The sequence below is a fragment of the Oryzias melastigma genome, linkage group LG17, assembly GCF_002922805.2.
Source record: "Oryzias melastigma strain HK-1 linkage group LG17, ASM292280v2, whole genome shotgun sequence".
Classification (NCBI taxonomy): domain Eukaryota; kingdom Metazoa; phylum Chordata; class Actinopteri; order Beloniformes; family Adrianichthyidae; genus Oryzias; species Oryzias melastigma.
This window is the reverse complement of record NC_050528.1, coordinates 12,425,101-12,445,343: the sequence shown is the minus strand read 5'-3', so window position 1 is coordinate 12,445,343 and position 20,243 is coordinate 12,425,101. Positions and strand designations below refer to the sequence as shown.

The following is a 20,243-nucleotide window of genomic DNA, read 5'->3' as shown; positions in this document are numbered from 1 at the left end:
GAGCTTCATAAGATGAGTAAAAAAGAGGCAGAATCCATGACTAAATGTTTGAAACAAATACTTTATAGTAATGAAGGAAGGAAAGGAAAGCCTGCATATGCAATTAACCTCTTTCATCTTTGAGTCAGAAAAAAAATGTAAAATTTTCAGAATTACCTTTCCATATTTTGGAAGAGGGAAAAACAATTTTTTGATTATCTGAAAAACAAAACATTAAAAAGTATGATTTCTTATTCAACAGTTAATAATTACATCACAAGATGTTTTTCTTATTCACATAAAAGTTGCATTCAAAAAAATGTTTTACACATTTAATTAATAATTATTCAGTATTTTGATTTGAAAATGTAATATCTAAAAGTAAAAATCAACAAATACAGATTTTAATTGGGTCTACACAGAAAATCTTTATTTAATGTAGATTATTGTTACTCTACACAGATTTGTGTTCATGCTTCCTCTCTAGATCCCTCAAAGCAGCAGAAGTTTCAGTGTTATTCTTGATCTTCATTTTCTCCACAATGTCAAACTTGGTAGGGTTTGTTTGTGCCTTTTCTTGGCTGAACAGAAAATGTTGCGTTAGAGTGCAGGTAATGCTGTCAGTGTCATGTTGAGATGAGGAGAAGCTCCCAGGTTTCAGAGATGGAGGAATCCAGAAGAACTGTAAACGGTCCTGTTGTCCAGGAGATGAAGGTTATATCCATGGGTTACGTCAGGCTATAGGAGACAATTAAAGATAAGAGTTAAGGCCAGAGTTAGTCTTATGACATGTACACTACTCACAATAAATTAGGGATATTGGTATTTACATGAGTACATTTTCTTGTTTGGTCTGAATTTTAATGAAACACAAAAAAAGCTGTGGCTTTGTTAAGAAGGTCATAGTTGTTTGAATGATGAACTTTTAATGACTTACTGGTAAAATCAGCCTTTTATACCCAAATAATGTTGATCTTGATGCTACATGAAAAATATATTTTTATTTTTTATAATTTTGTCCCCAGTTAAATAAGACACATTGAACACAGTCAGACCGTTATGTGTAAAACACCAAACGAGGTGCGCCTGTCACCCCAATATAATTATTCTATAATTATTGAAGTAAACACTGTTACAACATCCAATGAGTTTTCACCATATCCTTAGCTTGTTGAGTGGTGTATGTGGGCTCAAGAGTGTCCATCTTCAGGCCTCGAGGGCCGGCCTCCTCCTGGTTTTCTAGAAACTCTCCCTCATCTTCTACTGATTACCTGGATCAGGTGTGTTTAGCAAATGAGGAGCTTCAATGGGAAGCTGGTTGGAAACCATGTAGGACATCTGCCCTCGAGGCCTGGATTCAGAGAGGTTAGTTGATAAATTGGCTGGGAAAAAGCTATATTAGCCTAACTATAGTGATGGTGAGTATAGATGGATGCCAGGTGTTTATGCTGCACACATGTGAATATAAACAGAAAACAGCAGACAGAGAAGAGAAAAAACGACCAAAAGGGGGAGCTAGAGGGCAGGGCCGTGTACCTGATCACCTGATCTGTTCAGGTGGATTAAAGTAACACTTTCTATATTGGAGGAGCAAATTCCTGTAATAGAATTTGAAAACATTTTGTTTTGAGGTAAAATACACCAACAAAGTTTTACCAACATCCTCCCAAAACCCTAACTGTCACGTGATGCGTCGCGTTGCCACAGTTACCAGAGTTTAAGGAGGACCTGGTTCAGCATGTCTGCATCGACGGAGAGAGAAGGGCCCAGCCTGACGCGGACTGTGGTGCGGAGGCCGTAAGTCCCCTCGTCCGTTCACATGCACTCTTCCTCTGTAAACCGTGGCGCTCACGCGTGAACGTGTCGCAGCTTCCGCCGTCACGGACTCCACAGCTCCTTCCAGCCGAACAGCAGGCTCGGTTCGTCCAGCAGGCGCAGCTTCAGCCTGGAAGGAGGCAGCAAAGTTCTGCAAAAGAGCATCATTCAGAGCCCAAAAGCAGCTGTTCGGGTGAGTGGATCAAAGGAAACAGGTTTTCGAAAACATCACTGAAGACATTTTTTGTTATTTATTATTAACTTTTCATTTTAAAACATGTTTCAATTATTTACTGTTATTGTTTACGCTCCTCCATGCGCTCCATGCGCAACGCTCTCCAACAGCTTCTCAGTTTACGCATAAGCTTTCAGCAGCTCGATCCTTATCTGCACACACTTTCAGATGTTGTCTTTTTAAAATTTGGTTTCCAGAAGAAAACACCTTAAACCTTCAATTCAGTGCTTGGCCTGATGAAACCACACCTGCAAATGACTTAGCTATATCTCAAAACTGTGCAATAGAAATTAATTTCTGATATTTGCTGGTTTGAGTTACAATGATGTTGCCTGTAAGTTCTCTGCTGTGGAGTGCCCCAAGGTCCTGATATGGGCCCCGTGCCATTTGTGTTATATTGACGTGTGGAGGATGAATGACCTCTATAAGCAAACAGCATCACCTGTATCCATTTAGTAGGTCTACTTGTTACATTGATTGCTCTAATTCTCGTTATGCTGGGACTGATCAGTTGTTGCATCATTCGTAAACATTGCAGGATGTGAAAGCTCTGACAAAAACTAAAGCGATCACAGTACAGCAGTTCTTGCCTCTCTCTGCTGGCTTCCTGTTCGTTTCAGGATGCAGTATACGGTGGTGTAAGTCTTCACGACCAAGCACCACCATGCGCCTCTGAACAGGTCCACACTGCCACCAATGAACTAAAAGCATGCAGTGAAAGCTTCTGTTTGCAGGTTTTGGACGAGGAGTGCAACGATGTCACCCCACTGCCACTGTGTCAGGCAAACCCTGGGGCGGCACAGGCCACGGCCAGCATCCTCTTCAAGGACGGGATTTCTGCCGACTCAGCATCAGACCAAACTACGGCCACTGAGAGCTTTAGCGTGCCTCTCTCCAGGTACAACAACACATCTGACACATCAGAATCAGCTGTTTTCATCAACTTGAAGCCAATTGAACTAATCATTCTTCCCAATTTCTTTTGCACTTCCAGGTTATTTCCAGTGTTGAACTGTTCTAGAGCTGTTGTCTTATCTGTTACCTCTCCACCTGTTATTCCTATTAAAACATACATTCTTTATTTTAAAAGTTAATTTTGCTCATACACCATACCAACCCTTCCCACAACAGAAAAGCTCTCATTCTGAAGAGTCAGATGCTCGTGTTCTCCAAAGCCATGACACTTTGTATGTTTGCAGTTACAGTATTTTTTGTTTTTTTTTCAGGTCATTTCTGGATAGCAGCAGAATATCCAGCCAATCTTCACTTTGGTTCATGAATGAAGAGATGGAAGAGACTTCTTCCAAATGGAACGTTTCCAACAGCTTCCCAGGTTCTCCTCGACAATCTTTGTCTTTCCCACAAGCCGTGGTTGGAACATCCTCTGATGTGCTGTTTGTTTTTGTCTCCTGTTTTCTGTTAGACGACAGAAGCAAAACAGAGGCCCTGAGAGAAGAAGTGGAGCTTACTCTCAAAGAGACTAAAGACCTCTTTCTGACCGAGACGGACAACATTTCTCTGCTTGACATTCCTTCAACTTTCCTCTTGCTGGATGCTGATCATCCAGAAGCTTCAAAGTGAGTGAATCAGAATGTCAGCTGTTTTTACAAAAAAACACTATAGAACTAGTTTTTTGGTGTTTTTAACATGTTTAACAGGACACAAATAAAGTAAATTAATCTTAAAATTTCATTTCTGATTATTGTTTATTCAAGTTGTTGTGAATCAGGAGCAGTAACAATGAGCAATCTTGTTTTAATGCCAATTTAATTACATTTTGTTTTTCCCTGTGAAAACAATTATTTTGTTTTGAGATCTGCAGGAAAACTAGACGCAAAGACCAGTATGTGGACAGATCCTCACAGACATTCCATGGAGCTCCCAAAAACAAACACGTTCAGAGTGATGGTCTGCTCCTGGTGGACGCAGGTTAGACTCACTCCACGTTGCTTGGAGTCACTTTCAAAGATTACATGTTCATCCTGACTGACAACACCTTTTTATTTGTCTTTCCATCCACAGGCGTAGCTGTTTCCACCTCCATCATGTATGATGACGCTGAGCTGGAGGAGAGGCCGGATAAACCTGAAGCCGTGAACTATGCAGGAGCTTCAGTGGACTCTGATGACAGAGGCTCCCTGGTTTCACCAGTGAGAAGTGCAGAGAGGAGCACGTCAGCCGGCAGCATGGCCACTGCAGGTAGAACCCAATACTTGATGAGGACGAAGCCTCTGGTTGGTGTTTAGGTTAACATCACTGTAGGTTCAATCATTGGAATGGACCAGGTTCTGGTGTTGCTTTGAGGGCGTTTCAGAAAACCTATTAACCCCTTTTTTTTTTAGTAATAATGCTCCAATGAGAGCTGATGAGGTCGTCACACTCACACAAAAACAAAAACACTATCTACTGGTATAATACATTTAAAATACATTTCATTTCATTATGATCTGTGTGGAATATTTACACTGACTACTAAAATATTCAGAAATGTAACGATTGACTTGGAGAGAGCTAATAATTCAACACTGTAATAATAGGCATTCCCTCTTAGTATTTGAATTATTAAACTTTTACTAGAACATGTAAAATTGTAAAACGTGCAGTAAAAAGATCTTAAGACCCTCATGTATTTTATCCAAAGTTTTATTGAACATGTGAAGGAAAAAATAAAGATAAATATGGTAAAAAAAAGAGAAAAATCTAAACCACAAACATTATCATCTAAATTACAATATTAGAAGAGCTGGATCCAGGGGTGGCAAACATACGGCCCGTGGGTCGTATCCAGCCCCCCAGATGGTTTAATCCAGCCTAGTCATGAAGAGAAACATTTTTAAGGATGTTGGGGGAAAAAAAGCAATTTTTAGCCCATTCCTGTGGCCAGTTATTGCTCTTTAAATAATTGACTGCGATGAGCAATTCAGCCACTAGGGGAGGCAAAGTAAAAGTAAGACTGGCATGACAAGAGATCAACCATAGACTGTAAAAATATTTTTTTTATATACAGTCTATGAGATCAACAAATAAACTCAAAGTAATAAGTGATCAGGCCACTAGATTGTTTGAGACATTTTTTTCCATCTGAGAAAAGCAAAAACAGCAAAAACAAAGCTACAGATAACAAGTCGACCACAGGTTATTTTGCTATTATGTTACTGGTCTGGCCCCCCTTGAGGTCAGACGGGTTAAATACGACCCCTGAACCAAAGTGAGTTTGACACCTCTGGTTTAATCTCTATTTACTTCAGCAAAAGCCTTGTGACAGACTGGTGACTTGTCTAGGGACTACCCCACCCAATGTGAATACATTTCAAGAGTAACTGATTACTTTATTTCCGTTACTAGGTGAAATTATATTGAAATTACCTCATTACCTGTTTTAAAAAAGAAACCCACTACTCGATACTTTACTTTTTTCCACTTTCAAAATTCTCTAGGGAGAAACAACTTTCACAAACAAGATCCCAGCGTCTTTCATTTAACTTTCTTTTTAAAGCAAAGGTTTGAGCTAAGTATGAACATGGTTTAAGACCTAACCTGGCTCTAATAAAATGTAGACAGCAGTGTGGAAAAAGGACACCAAAATATTGTGGCTGCAGCTTTGGACATCTTTTACCTCAAGCTTGGTGTAGCTGTGCGATCTTGCCAAGTGGTTCTCCAGGACATCATTAGTACTTAACTGAACGGTTTTAGTTTTAGTTTTGCCTTTGTTTCCATAGAACTGTTACCAAATGACCCCATAAGTTTACACACATCCACTCTTTCACCTTCTTCTTCCTCCTTCTTACTTTGACCAACTCCTAACTCTGCTTTGGTGGACATGTGGGAGTATTTTTTTTTAAACTCCATTTAAGATTAGTTTTATTAGTCGCCTACATTGAGCCGACCCTTCCTTTGCCCAATAGTGGCTGGGATAGGCTCCAGCAACCCGGGGACCCCAAAAAGGTTAAAGGGGGTGTGGAAACTGGGTGGGTGGATCCTCCCACAAACAGAATTAGGGTTTCTTTACAATTGGAAAGCAGCTTTTCCAGTCAGTCACACATAGATATATGATGGATGTGGGTAAAATCGGCTTGAATTTGTTAAAAGTTGCAGCATTTTTCTTTTATTATTCACAAAACTTGTTATTGTAATCTATTTTTGCAGAGCAACTATTTGGTTTGATCAGCCTCAGTTTACTTTTAATGTAACTACAGTTTCAATGTACTCATAAAGAGGTGAAAATCTAGTTTTACTTTTTAACAAAAGCAGATGCTGCTCTTTTCTGTTACTCTTCAGTCAGTGTGTCCAGCTCACTGAAAGACGCAGAAGTATCTGAAAACACTCCCAAATCAGACGTGGAGCTCATCGGGCTTTCAAAGAAATTCCTGCACAGTCTGCTGGTGGTGGAGAAGACCATCCTGCAGAGCCTGCTGCAGCCTCAGCTGGCTGTTTACAGACAGCTGCCCTCACTGAAAGGTAACCTCAGATCAAACCACACTTGGGACAACAAAACTCGTCATTAACTAATTGTGTGTAGTCATGCACCGTGTCCGTCTTTGACCCAGACTACATTGTGGAGGTTGACAGAGAGGAGCAGAGAGATGCAGAGATCTCTGAAAACCCCGCCCTGGAGGGTCTGTGGGTTTTCAGCTGTGAGCTCACCAGAGGATTCAGTGTCAGCAGCATGGCCTGGAATAAGAAGAACTTGGTAATACAACTGAGTGGAGATTGGGCAGTTTGAGAACTTCTACACTGCAGAACATTTGCGATACTGGTGTAGTTCCAGTACAGTTGGTTAACTTAAAACCTTACATTAGCTTTAAATGGAATTTTCATTGCAGCTTTTGAGGCATGTAGACCTCTGGTCACAGACATCTTGTCCAAAACTGTAGCAACAAACAGAAAAATACACAAGTTTGTTTAATATCTGGTTTTAGGCGTCTAAAACTACGTTCACACCGGGCATGTGGCGCATTTTCAAGAACACAGCAAATACAATTGTTGCTTTGGACAAGAAAGGAGCGACTCTTCCTCCTTTTCTTTTTCTACTAGCGCATATCTGCCACCTACAGTTGGAAGAGGCTTTCTTTCTTTCTGTCTTTTTGTTTCAACCAGCATACTAATTATTTCATTTTTCTTCTTCTTTTTTCAGGACACAGGATTTCCTTTATTTAATAAACCGTGTTCTTTTTCTTGCTGGTGTTTAGTTTTTATAGGTTACGGTCCCATCTTGTATTCTCCACTAGACATGAAGCAGGTTTGCCCATTGGGGCTGTAACACACATAATTCTGGCCAACCACAAACCACAATAATTAATTTTTCTTTCATAATTGGTTTTCTATTGACGGCTGCTTTAACGAATTTAAAGAGAAGCCCTCCACACTTTACTTCCAAATCAGAGTCCCTGATTTCCCAAAGTTAGACATTTTAGATTCAATGCTCAACTAGTGAACACGAATTTTATGTGTAGAACTAGAAATGGTCTTAGAAACGTGTGAGCAACAAATTAACGCAAGGGTTTTGATCACAAAGCGAGTTCACGTGAGAGTTTTGAAGTCTGAAACACACGTTAATGTACTGCAGTGAAGTTAGTTTCACGTAGCATATTTGACAGACATTCAGCCTGGATGTCCAGCGGTCAACAGCTTCCAAACCAAGTGATCCAACGACTCCAAATCTAACCCGAATCGTGCCACTGATTAATATTATATATGAATTTTTATATCAAAATTCTTTGTACTTTGTTTTACAACTGTCTATGATGAATATTTTACATGATTTTTTTAATATTCAGATCTCAAAGGACCCACAGTTCAGCATACATTTGATCTTGTTGGGTCACATTGGGATCCATTGAAAAAATTGCCAGACAAAGTATGAATAACTGTGTCCTTCTGAACGTCAAGATCCAGATGGAACTGGATTATATGCATGTTTCTCAAAGGACTGCTTGAAGTAAAGTCAACAGGAGGATACCAAAGAGCGAGACGAGTTCTTATCTTGCATGTTCAGGTTTAACTGTTTTTGTAGACTTAAATTGTCAGAATAAACCCACTGGTGGTCATCAGTGGATTTATTCTGACATAAACGAAAATAATCAACAAATCCTTGACTTCAGGTCTCCAGAACATTAATGCTTACTGTTGCAAAAATGTCAAATTTATCTTGCAGTAAGAAATAAAACCAAATACACCCAGAGAAGAAGGGAAAAAGCCGATTCTCTCCATTAAGGCGGATCTAAGTGTCTATGCTTTTTCCTCTAGGACCTCCTTGCTGTGGGCTATGGGGAGTTTGACTCTACTGATCAAAGACCAGGTCTGGTGTGCTGCTGGTCCCTCAAAAACCCCATGGTATTTGGCTTCTTTAACAGTTTCAGCCCTAATATAGGTCAATTCAAGTTTATCCTCAGTATGAAGACGTATAGGTGAGATTTTAGCAGCTCTTCTGCTTCTTCCTCAGTGGCCCGAGCGTGTTGTGCACTGTGACAGCGCCGTGACCTCTTTGGATTTCTCAGCCGCTCGGCCCAGTCACCTGGCAGTGGGGACATTCGACGGCAGCATAGCCATCTACGACATCCAGAACCCAGACAGCACTTCACTTTTCCTCGACACCAGGTGAGGACTCTATCACTCTGTTGTCCTTGTCACGAGCCACTTTGTCACTCGTGTGGTCGTCCTTGTTCTTTGGGCGTTCAGTAAATGTCCCAGCAGACACCTGGGGCCGGTGTGGCAGCTCAGGTGGAACCAACAAGAGCTGGGATTACCAGCAGAGGAGAGGTTGGAGGATCTCATCTCTGTGGGGGCAGATGGAAGGATCATCAAGTGGTTTGTTTGCACTGGGAGCCTCGGACACACAGGTACTGTGACCTGCAGCAAACTAACATGATGGTTCACTATACAGATATCTTTCCAATAAAGATAATGTATCAGTATTTTAGTCGAGAAGGTCTTTTGATTGTTTTTGTCACTGTAATTTAAGGCAGAAAACTGAATTAAATTAAGTTATTTTCTTAAGGATAAACAAATCAACTTTGTATTTATTACTGTTTTTATTACTATAGAAGTTTGAATGGACTGTAATGTATTTAACTCAGCCAAAGCAGAGGTTGTTGTTTTTGGGCCTGAGAACTTCATAGATTCACTCTGTAATAACACACTGGATGCCATTCATTTGGTCTTCAGTCCTTTTTAGGACTTGTTTTCTCGAACTGTCTTTTGTCCTTTTTGGATTGTTTAGGAAATGGGAACCATACTGTCACAGAGAGACACGTTTTATGTATTTGATGCATCAAGATCAAACTAATCTATTCCTTGGGCTGTCACACAACTCTCTTCATCTGCAGTCTGCTAAAAGTTGAATACATTTAAAGATTATTTTCCTAATTTATAAAGTTTTACAGGCTTAGTCTTATCTCAAAGACTCCATTCTTTAACGTATTTCTATTCAAACTTAAGGACTTACTGACTGATTTTTCTAGCATTTTTTAAAACTAGCATAACAGGAAAGCCATTGGTCACAATACATTTGTACATTCACAGAAAAACGTCCCCATCAAAAAGACCTCCAGCTTTGGGGTCTCAACCGTCCTAAATTTAAGTCCTGTTTTTGTGTTCTTTTATTTATTGTATATTCTTGTTGTTGTTACAGAGCTGATGAAGCTCAAAAGGACGAGTTACAAAACGCCAGACGCAAAAAACACAGGAGGAGTTTCACAAAGTGTTTTATCTTCACTGATTCCTGCTTTGTGTTTGGACTTTCATCCAACAGTAAGTCACTTCTTCAAGCTACCCTCACATCGGCCTCGGCAACGCACGTTCAAGCTGCCACTTCAGTGAAAGTGGTGTAACCATGCGCTTCAGGCTTCTGCCATCAAAATCTCGGGTTTAAGGACAGCTATGAAAAATTTTAATAAGACTTTTGGGCTTTTCATACAAATACAAAGCCATTGAACATGCATTTCAATTCAATTGTATCTATTTAGCCCAATATCACAAAACAGTTTCATTGGGCTTCATACTGGCAATTTTAAAAAATCAGAGAGTCAGTCATAAAATATAAACAATAGCTGGTTTCTAAACTAAACTAACTGGACTAGACTAGACTAGAATGGGTATTCCTGCCCTTAAACCAGGGGTGTTAAACATATGGCCCGCGGGCCGCATCCGGGTAGTGGGAAAAGGGGACAACACATGAATCGCACTGCACCAAACAGAAGCAAAGAGAACTAAATAAATCATAAAGAATAGAGAAGTAAATGAGAATAGAGGAGCATTGTCAGCTATACCAGATCAAAGTTTGACCAAATAGGGACTCGAATTTGGTAGTGACGAGGTGAAACTCACCAGCTGGTTTATCTGGTGAACTCCGAGAAGACGACTAGCCGGAAGACGTTCGTTTTTCAAATTGAGGAAAACCAAGGCCACTCTCCTAACATGGCGATAGTCCATATCCGCCGTTTCTTTCCCAAATTGTGAGATGTGCACCGCTTTGACATTTCACACTAACCCTGGTGAACATGTTCTTGTAAGAATAGAAGCCCCTCCCCGCTTGTTCAGTGAGAACACCATGTGTCGAATGCCTGGTGTGTGTGTAGCTTTAGTGTGTTTTCTATCAGTGTAATTCAGTTCACATTATCAGCCTCTCTTATCTGTGATACAATTTTCTTGCAGGAGCCCGGTATCTACCTGACCGGTACGTGGGAAGGTCTCATCCACAAGTGTTCCTGTTCCAACAACCAGCAGTATCTGGATACATACAGAAAACATTATGTAAGTCCTTCACAATAAAAGTCTGGCTCCCTCTGAAGAAAGGATGCACTCTAAATATAAATGTTTCCAATTACTTTCCTCCATTATTATCATATCTGGATCCAAGTCAAACTGGACCAATTATTACACGTTATGTCAAACGTTCTTCCACTGCACTGTAGGTGGTTTACAGCAAGGATGTAGATAATAAAAAAAAAATCTGTAGAAAACTTCACTTTATTAGATGAGAGCTTTTATTTTAGCCTCTTTTTCAGCAACTTCAATTTAAACCAACATTTTGCGTTAAAATACTTTTGACAAACTTTATTTATTGTTATTAAAATCCAGCTAAAATAAATTTTATATCATGTAGGCCTGTATTATACTTTAACTGGGGTGGTTTTCTAAAAAATTTGACCATTTTATCAGTCGTCCAAATTCCACAGCTTGTCACAAAAAAAGTTGGTTTGTTATATTGTTTTGTTTTTGTAATTATTTTTTGTGAATGAAATAAATAAATAAAAAAATATATAAAAAAAAGAAAAAAAAGAGGAAGCTGCACATTTTTGTGGGATTTCTGTATTTGACTAAAATTCTGTTATGTACTAAACTTAAAACTAACATAAGCTGAGTAAATGATACAAAACGTCATAGGAAACAGTTCTTTGGTTTTTCAAAATAAAAGAATTAAATGTGCCACTAACATTTGATTTTTTTTTTAAGTTTTTGAACGTTAATAACATTTTTGATCAAATAATTGTTTTAAGACAAGAAAAGACAGCTAAATAGTTTAAGTAAAAGCTTGAACAGAGTCATAGGAAAACCTCAACAGCTGACATGTTCTTCTGTCTCAGTGTGCCGTGAACTATGTCGCGTGGTGTCCTCTCAGCCGTGACGTATTCCTAAGCTGCTCTGCTGACTGCACCATCCAGCTGTGGACGCAGAACCAACACAACCCCATGCTGAGCTTCAGCACCACCAGGAAGGTCGTGCACGACATCAAGTGGTCCTCAAAGTGGGCAACAGTCTTTGCTGCAGTTTATGATGAGCAGCTTGAAATCTGGGACCTTGATTTAAGCTGGTAAGTAATAGTAATTGTAAAGTCCTGCTGTCTGTGTGCCGCTGAGGTTCTCCCGTCTGTGTGCACCTCTCCTTCTCTTATTAGTCTGAATCCAGTCATTGTGCAGCCGGCTCCTCCCGGTGTGAGACTGGCATCCCTGCTTTTTGCTTCACACACAGACTGTGTTGTGGTAGGAGACAGTTGTGGGCAGGTGACGGTCTACCACCTGAGGAACCTGGGGGTTGGAGGAAGCAACCAGGTATTACGCAGGAGCAGGTTGGATTAATGTCTAAAAACGAACTTAAAGTCCCACTCCTTTCACCTTTTGATCTATTGTAAAATCGTTCCCAGTGATTTTTTAAAATTATGATTATGTCATCTGTAGCCAAAACCAAAAAAAACTGTCGTTTTCTAGGACATAGTTTCTGCAAGCGGCAGTAGTTCATTAGAAATTTACCTCTGAACTGTGGACAGGACTATTATTGCAGAGCAACCCCACCGCCCTTCCCATCATCACTAAGGCTCGGAGCTTGTGGTCCATTCAATGTATATATACGTCACAAATAAGCTCTTTTTTCTAACAACATTTTTCATCTGCTCCTGATTCACAACAATTTAAATAAATAAATATTCAGAAATGCAATTTTAAGATTACTTTTCTTAATTTATGTTCTCCATCATGAGAAAAATGACAAAAATGACAAAAAAACAATTTTAATCTGAATGGGTCTTTAAGGGAAAACGTAATACAAAGTTATTTCTGTGTTCATTACATAAAAAACATGTTTTTTTTCCAGGTAAATATCCTGCACGACCTTCTTCACTCTGCAGCTTCTAGTACACTAAAGCCATGATTGCGTATTCCCAGTCATTGTCTTCAAAAGTAAACGACCAACTTACCAAATTAAGTAAAGTTTTAAAAACTTGATCTTTAAACATTTATTTGTAAGTTTAAGTCATGTGTTGTGAGTTATAGTGTGGGAATGATGATTAGGATATACTGTCGCATTTCCATGAAACTTTTTTTGATTTGTTTTTGCTGATTTTTTAGAGTGTACGTTTACAACATGCATGTTGAGGAGATATGTTGAAATCTCAATAAAAGACTGGAATAAAATACTTTACATGTCAGTAAAAATCAAGATTATTCCTATTTTTTAAAAGCATGTAAAGATTGAAACAAGTTGGTGGGGAGGTTTGGGACATCGTCCCCTCCTGGATGAGGGTTCTTGGTGGGAAATGATGTTGAACGCCACTTTTATGAGCGCTGATTCCTTCATGATGTCATGAGCATGTGACATATGTGACAGCGAGGAGATCTTCACCTGGGAATTCAGAGCTTCTTATCGCTTTTTACAAATCAGAAAATGTTGATATAAAACAAAGCATCATTGGGTGGCCCGTCACCATAGTAACCAGTGATAGCTTGCTCTAGAAAAACTCCCTTTATGTTGTTTTTTTAAGCTTAGGGCCTTATTAATATGTCCTCCTGAGTCAACCACACAGATCCGTTTAAAAAAATCCCGACGTTAGTTTAGTTTCTGTGGTTGTTGTGAAGCATTTGCATTCAGAAGAAAGACAAAAACAGCTGTAGCACAACTTCAACAGGTGATCCAAGTTTTTTTTTGATTGTATAGTTAATATTTATCTTTTTTTCTATTTTTTAAAACTATTAAATATTTTTTGTTTTATTTACAATAATTTAACTTAATTTTCTTTTGTTAAAATTGGTTTAGGACAATGTTTAATAGAATGACTTCAAGTTTATTTGATGCAAAGTCTTGTGCAAAATGCTGGGTGGGATGAATCATGTCAGAATGCAACCAAAAACGAAGAATGTGACTTACAACTAGAAGATCAAAGACCAGAAATATCCAGAGAGACAAGAGGTTAGAAGGTAAGAGCAACACTGCTTATGGAACAATACGAGACAGGACGGCCAGGCGTTAGCGCCTCACTTCAACACTCTTTATTTCGTAAGTGCAAACTACGTACAAATAGACAAGCTGTAAGAAATTCCAAAGCGAGTCTGAGTCCTGCTAAATCCTCCCACTTAGCAGCAGCTGTTGGGGGTGACGACACATCTGCTGTTCCCAGCTGTCACAAGCGTCGGCTCCAGCCGGCGTCCGGACTGAACTCTGTCCGTGCTGAGCTGGGTGTAGGCAGCTCCGATCCTTAGCGGCTGCAGCTACTGAAACGTGCCACTCTGTTGGTGAAAGGCGCCTGGCTGCTGGTGGTTCTGGAAGGTACCAGTATGATGCTGTGTGGAATACCCCCCCTGCGGCTGCTGGTACGACTGGCTTCCATAACTCTGTGGAAAACAGGTTTAAATAAGAAGGAACATGAGGTTTCTTCTTATGCTTCCCCAATTATTTTTATCGAGGCGATGCCAAATGCAATACATCGATTGTGTATTTGTCCCATTTTTATCTCAATGTGCCTAAAGCTGCAATAAAGCGGTTCCCAACCTTTCAGGCCACATCTTCTTGAATCGACCCGTTTGAGGCTGAAGTTGGCATCAGATTTCTATTGCTTCCAGATTCCCTTCACTTTTAAGGAAAAATATTATCTTTTACAAAACATCAGCTGATAGCTCAAACTTCTTTCAAACACTTGATTTGTCTAAGATTCATTGAAATGAGATCTAGATTGTCCCTTGAACAATCAGGCTGAAGCCAAAGCCAGATGCTAACTTGAGCCTCATTTGACTCATAAACAAATTAAATGATGAAATGTTACCAAAACTGATATTTTCTAAATATTCAAATGACAAGAAATCTTCTAAACATGCCTAGGGTAGCATAAATGTTACACAACCATAATTTACCACAGAAATTGGCTAGAAACTTGCTTTTTTTTCCCCAACATCTTTACATATTTTTTTCTTCACGATGGGGCCAGATTAAACCATCTGGCGGGCTGGATGTGGCCCGCGGGCCGTATGGTTGGTTTAAACAAAACCATGTGACTAAAGCTCTTTTCAGTCATTGGAGGGGATAATGAGGGCCAAACAACGAGAGAAAGAATGATGGAAATCCTGCATTTTGCGATCTTTATCGGGATAGTTCACTTGTTCAAACGTTATCCTTTTCTGTTCAATTTTGAACGTCATCATCTATTCTTGCTACTTTGGTGTGGCTGAAATATGTTATGTAAGTTACTGAGGAGACGATGAAGACGGTATCTGAAAAATGTTTATGACTTATAGCTTGAGGGAAAACCCTGTGAGAAGCAATGTAGATCACATTAAAACTTATTCTAATGAGCATGAATTAACACGACCACATTTCAGTGAGTTGCTGTGTCTGGTCGTTGCTCCACATTTCTCCGCGGCTCAGCAATTGCGTCCTTCCTGCTCCGTTAACATCTCGTAAAGCCCGACTACGGTGGCCGTTTGATCCAGTTTATAAACAGAGATCATATTCAGACTGATGAAACTCAGAGGGAACAGTAGCTCAGTCTGATAAGAAACGACCTGAAGAGAGCGGTACCAGGTCCTGGACCAGGGTCCTCTTGGGTGCATTCAGACTGAAAATGTGTTCCGGATAACAAACTCTGGTTCCCTTTAAGTGAATCAAATATCTTTAGAGTGTCAAATAATGTTTAGCTTTGAAAATGAAGGAATAATCTCATAAATCAATTAATAAAGCAACACAGGGAGAAGAACTGTGCATGACTGTACCTGCTGGTATGCAGGGGGCTGGGACAGAGTCAGCTGACCCTGCTTCTGAGCCGTCTTGAAGCCTCGGATCACGTTCATGATGGAGAAGCTGCACTCGTCCCACAAAGACTCGGGTATTAGCAGCATCTCCGACTCCATATACCTGCTGAAGTCCCTGACCCTCCGCTCATGCTCGCTCCGCGATGGAGCCCTGATGCTGGAGATCAGGTCCTTGGCCTGCTGCAGTATTTGCTACAATAGTGAAAAGAGGAAACAAATAAATAACTAGAATTTGTTCTTATGTTTAAAGTTTTTGCATTCAGGAAAGCAGTTTCACCTCCATCTCAGACATGTCCTCGTTGTCTGGACCAGTCGATGGCGTAGGCGACGTGAGGGGTCTTCTGCTTATGACCTTGCCTTTCCCTTTGGGCGGGGTCTGAGAGCTGGAGGCCGGCTGACTGCCCAACGCGACCTGCTGACTCGCCTGAAGGATGGGATCTTCATCGATGTCATCCTCAGCAGTGTCCCCTCCGGACTGCAAGCTAGGAAACTGCAAACAAATGAAAGTATATAAAGAGACCTGCTGTAAATTATAAAATGGATACATCCTGAGGAGATGGAGTCCTCCTTCAGCCTCATTCTCACACAGTGTGTTGCTGTTGTTCTGTTGCGCTGAATGTATGGCCGCAGAAACTGGTAGCGCTCCCAGATCTTCTGATCCTTGTAGGACAGCGTCTGCCCGGGGGCGGCCGACTTGCGCTTCAGCAGCTTCACAAATCTGGTTCGCATGTTGCGCAAATGTGCATCCACCTGGATTACTGCCGAAAACAAGAACTGTGACTAATATCTGGGAAATATATTTAATAGTACACAAATAGAACTTACCAGTGGGGAGCGGGGTGAGGATCTTCTCCCACTCCTTATTGTTCTTCTGAATCAAGTCCTGCATCAGCTGGTTCCTCATTTCTTTGTTCTTGTAGTGCTGCTGGGCTTTATCGTAGAAAATCGGGTGTGTCAGCCAAAAGTGCGCCATGGTATCTTGGTGTCCGTCCCTCCAGGGGTACTGTCGGTCCCCGTCAGCGGCCGCCATCTTCTTCCTCTTCTTCATCTCTTGAGCCGGGGCCGGCTGAGAGGCCGACGAGGCTTCGGAGTCTTCCTCGTCCAGCGCAGAGGACCCCAGGTCCAGCTCGGCTCCCTCTGTGGGGGTCGTGGGGCAGGAACAGCAGTGAGTCCTCCTCCTTGCACATAAATTGCAACATTCGTGCGAATGACGTGCACAATTTTTGCATGGCATGTGTTGTCACAGTGTTGCATGAGGGGTCAAATCAGCTTTAAGTGAATGAGAAAACAGGTTTTACAATTGAATAAATAAATATGAAAACAGTTTATAACTCAAAAGAACATTCTATAAACTAAAAGGAAGTTTTGAAAATGTGAAAAATAAAATTCTAAATTTAAAGAAAACTTAAAAGAAATAGAGAGAACACAAAAAGAAAAACATGCAAATTCGACACTTTAACTAAAAAACTACATTTCTACAAATGTACTAAACTTTGGGAGAGTATTATCACTACTGTACGTCTCTTTAGAGGAGGGATGACACAAGCACAACTAACAGAAAAAGCAGAAATTACCTCATCATAACCTTTATCACCTGCAACTGTTGGGCAGGTGATAAAAAATGTCCAGAATCGATTCGATTCACCAGAGCCTGGATCGATTCAATTAAGATTTTTTTTTTTTATTCTTTTGATCCTCTCAATTAAATCTGATTCAATTCAAAAGGTTTGCACATTTAGACACATTTGTTTAGAAATACATTAATAATCTATATATATTAAAATATTTATATTAATCTGATATAGTTAACATACTCCAAAATGTATTAGTTAAATTTTAATGAGATTGTTAAAACCCTTCAGTGTTACATGGACTCTCAATTGGAGAAGCTCCAACAATTGTTCCGTCTCTCCTAGAGGGTGTTTCAATTTGGCCACTAGGTGGCGATAACGCTGCAGCATTACACCTTATTCCAAAAGAAGAAGAAAGTATGAGCAAAAAACTGTGTTTTAGACCACAATTGGTTACTTTAAAAAAGATGTCCTTAAAAAGAGTTTGAAAAGTTCATACCTGTGAGTTTATAAAGATCTTCATTTAGTCAGCAATGAATGTTTAGGTTGACTAAGCATTAGCATTAGCCGTCCTATGGGGAATCCCATTATACGTTAGCATCAAGCTAGCGAACTTTACCACTATGCGTTCTTTGATCAATCTCTACTTTTATGAATCGAATAATGATCTATTAAGCTTGGATTGATTCATATCGATGAATCGATTTTATAAACCCAGCCTTACCTACTGTTTCTAAATTCAACACCTAGTGGAGTTCAACCACATTTTCCACTTTCTGACCTAAAACACTAAAACTGAAGCTACAATTCTGGCACTTTTAGGAACTATACCACATTTTTGTAACATTTCCTCAAACTCAAATTTCGCTATAATTTTTGGTTCAAATTCTGTTTTAAAGGTCAATAAATGTTGAAGAGTTGGACTGGCATTCATTGTCATTTTAGAACCAAAGATGTAGATTTATTCTCCTAAACAAACGCGAGTTTTAGATTTTATGAGGATTTTTTTTAGATGGACCAACTATTGTAGTACTAAGATCATATGATTATTTAACATTTTGTTATAAAAATAGTCATTTCCACTTATAATGTTAGTTTCTGTCACAGTAATCAGAATGAACAACAATCACGTAAATAAAAATCAAAACTGCAAACTACTATATTTGCTCAAAACGAGCAAAAAACTTCCTAATATTGGGCTGTGTGAAGTAATTCTATCTAACATTTAGCTTTTGTAGTTTATTTTTCCCTAACTGAATGTTTGTCTGGAACTCCTCTTATAAGATTTCATGTTGAGTAAAAATAACTTGCTGCATGGAAGTTTTTACCTGTTTCTAGTGATTTTCTTCTTAAGATTAGTGTCCTTTTTGCTATTTTTAGGTTAGCTCTTTTGGCAGTATTTACAACCCAGTTCTTTAATCCAGCATTGATTTCAAAGTGTGGCTATTCCCTCCATCAGGAGTGAGTTTCATACAAACCCTCCATGACTCATTGCAGATCTTTAGCTTCAACCTCCCCTACAACATTTTGTCATGATCATCATGTTTATTAAGAACTATAAAAAGAAGCAAAAGTGCTGCTACGTACCGATTCTACGCAGTTTTCCTCGCGGTCTCCAGGCGACGTCCAGCGCTCTGTATTGATCGTCCATCTCCTCCTCGGACGGCACCAGGCCGCCTTCAGGAACTTCAAATGGTTCTTCGGGTTTGGGTTTGAACTGGAGCAGCGAAAGCGCGCCATTCTCCTGCTTCACCATGAACTGCTCTGCATCCTGGCTGGTGCACAGCTCCTCCTCTTCCTCTTTGATCTGCGGCGGTTCTGGGTCCTCCTCGTCCACGTCAGAGCTCCTCTCTTTGTTGCAAAGCTGCAGCTCAGCCTTTTGCCTCTTACGGACCTCATGTGGGAGTTCTGGAGCGGTAACAGAGAACAGTTTCGGTCAAACAAAGACTTTAAGATTCACTGAGGAACTAGTGACCAACAAGCTGCTGGTGGATGGATGGATAGAAAATAAGATCAACTAAGGACAATTGTCATCTCTCTTAAACCATAGGACTCTATTAAACCACTGGACTATCATGGAGTCATTGATTTCATAGCTGACAGTTCTGACATTATAGATGATATTTGATTTGATTGACAGTTTTATTCCAGCTGCTACTGTTCAATTTGTGTGCTTAAACTTGTTGTTACGCACGAATATACTTTATTAATAAACCTTTATCCTAAAATCCCTGTGGAAGTATAAACTGAGAAACAAATGTTGAGAAAATTCAAGGTTATACGAGAGTTTACATCACTTTAAATCACATCCCCATAAAAACACACTTTTTGGAAACATGATGACACATTTTCAGCACAAGGCAACTAAATATTACTTGTTAGTGTACCTATTTTAGTATTCATCCCAGTTTTATCCTCAATAAAACGTTTTGATTTGCCCAAATGTCGTAAACAAGCGTTTGACGTTACCCACGTGCTCCAAACATCATAAGGGGTGTTTTTCACGGCAAGGGTGCCGCTCGCCACACCACACCAGCCGCAACGCAAACCCCACAGAGCAGGCCCGCACACGCTTCAGCGAGGTCACAGGAGCTTTTACCTGCAGATACTGAAGACATGGACATCCCGCTGCTCTTCCCCTCTGTTCTGATCCACGGGGAGGGAAGAATGAGACTGTTAAAGTGGCTGCGGAGCTTTAGCTGCAGCTCCACACAATGTGGCTGTAGCTGTGAAAATGACGCCCAGCGAAGCAGAGGACACCCACTGCTAGCAAGTCTAAGTGACAGTATAAAGTTAAATGAAATCACGATGGAATATTAAATAACCTCCGTGAAGCTAAAACCGTCTAATGGGAGATTATAGAGCTGGATTAGCTCTAGCAGCCTGTTCTTCTTCGTTGGTGTTTTCTGACAGCTATCATCCCCGATGCTGCAGTACCGCCCTCGACCACTGCGGGTCAAGCTACCATGACACCCCGCTACCACAAACCCTGGATTAAGATGATTCTTTTTCTTTTAAATCCAATAAACACCGTTTTTCTTTTGAAATTTTCTTCTTTTTAAAAAAAATCCATCAAGGTTTGTTTTTCTTTATCAGAACTCCTCACTCAACTATTCATAATATTGTATTTCA

The 20,243-nt window shown here is 40.1% G+C and overlaps 2 protein-coding genes and 1 long non-coding RNA gene across 6 annotated transcripts; 1 reads left to right on the top strand and 2 right to left on the bottom strand.

Moving 5' to 3' along the window:
* Positions 1-387: 387 nt before the first annotated feature.
* Positions 388-1,855, bottom strand: LOC112144401. The gene is made up of 2 exons (XR_002918881.2): positions 1,691-1,855; positions 388-717 (listed from the first exon to the last, which is right to left on the bottom strand). It is a non-coding gene; the product is annotated as an uncharacterized LOC112144401 (long non-coding RNA).
* LOC112144265 (WD repeat-containing protein 78) lies at positions 1,295-12,961 on the top strand. 3 transcript variants are annotated; one of them, XM_036216287.1, is made up of 18 exons: positions 1,295-1,344; positions 1,687-1,776; positions 1,849-1,987; positions 2,764-2,927; positions 3,256-3,362; positions 3,453-3,606; positions 3,852-3,958; positions 4,052-4,228; positions 6,308-6,487; positions 6,577-6,719; positions 8,276-8,362; positions 8,472-8,626; positions 8,708-8,868; positions 9,660-9,778; positions 10,682-10,780; positions 11,614-11,840; positions 11,925-12,078; positions 12,617-12,961. In XM_036216287.1, the coding sequence occupies exons 2-18, from the start codon at positions 1,718-1,720 to the stop codon at positions 12,671-12,673; spliced, it is 2,289 nt and encodes a 762-aa protein (XP_036072180.1). In that variant the 5' UTR covers positions 1,295-1,344; positions 1,687-1,717; the 3' UTR covers positions 12,674-12,961. The 3 variants fall into 3 exon arrangements, with proteins under 3 accessions (XP_036072180.1, XP_024124484.1, XP_024124486.1); XM_024268716.2 differs by lacking the exon at positions 1,295-1,344 and adding an exon at positions 1,473-1,610; XM_024268718.2 differs by lacking the exon at positions 1,295-1,344 and adding an exon at positions 1,473-1,610 and having other exon boundaries at positions 11,925-12,095.
* Positions 12,962-13,765: 804 nt separating this feature from the next.
* Positions 13,766-20,133, bottom strand: LOC112144270. Of its 2 annotated transcripts, XM_036216306.1 has the most exons (8): positions 19,937-20,133; positions 19,711-19,757; positions 18,699-19,019; positions 16,366-16,677; positions 16,126-16,298; positions 15,818-16,030; positions 15,502-15,732; positions 13,766-14,130 (listed from the first exon to the last, which is right to left on the bottom strand). In XM_036216306.1, the coding sequence occupies exons 2-8, from the start codon at positions 19,733-19,735 to the stop codon at positions 14,008-14,010; spliced, it is 1,398 nt and encodes a 465-aa protein (XP_036072199.1). In that variant the 5' UTR covers positions 19,736-19,757; positions 19,937-20,133; the 3' UTR covers positions 13,766-14,007. The 2 variants fall into 2 exon arrangements, with proteins under 2 accessions (XP_036072199.1, XP_036072198.1); XM_036216305.1 differs by having other exon boundaries at positions 19,711-20,132.
* Positions 20,134-20,243: the final 110 nt, after the last annotated feature.

Coding starts and splice junctions, on each gene's coding strand:
- LOC112144265 (XM_036216287.1), top strand. CDS start 1,718: ATGTCTGCATCGACGGAGAGAGAAGGGCCCAGCCTGACGCGGACTGTG. Junction 1,988..2,763: donor GCCCAAAAGCAGCTGTTCGG/GTGAGTGGATCA, acceptor TTCTGTTTGCAG/GTTTTGGACGAGGAGTGCAA. Junction 6,488..6,576: donor ACAGCTGCCCTCACTGAAAG/GTAACCTCAGAT, acceptor TCTTTGACCCAG/ACTACATTGTGGAGGTTGAC.
- LOC112144270 (XM_036216306.1), bottom strand. CDS start 19,735: ATGTCCATGTCTTCAGTATCTGCAG. Junction 19,020..19,710: donor CATGTCTTCAGTATCTGCAG/GTAAAAGCTCCT, acceptor TTACCGCTCCAG/AACTCCCACATGAGGTCCGT. Junction 16,299..16,365: donor CCTCACCCCGCTCCCCACTG/GTAAGTTCTATT, acceptor TGTTTTCGGCAG/TAATCCAGGTGGATGCACAT.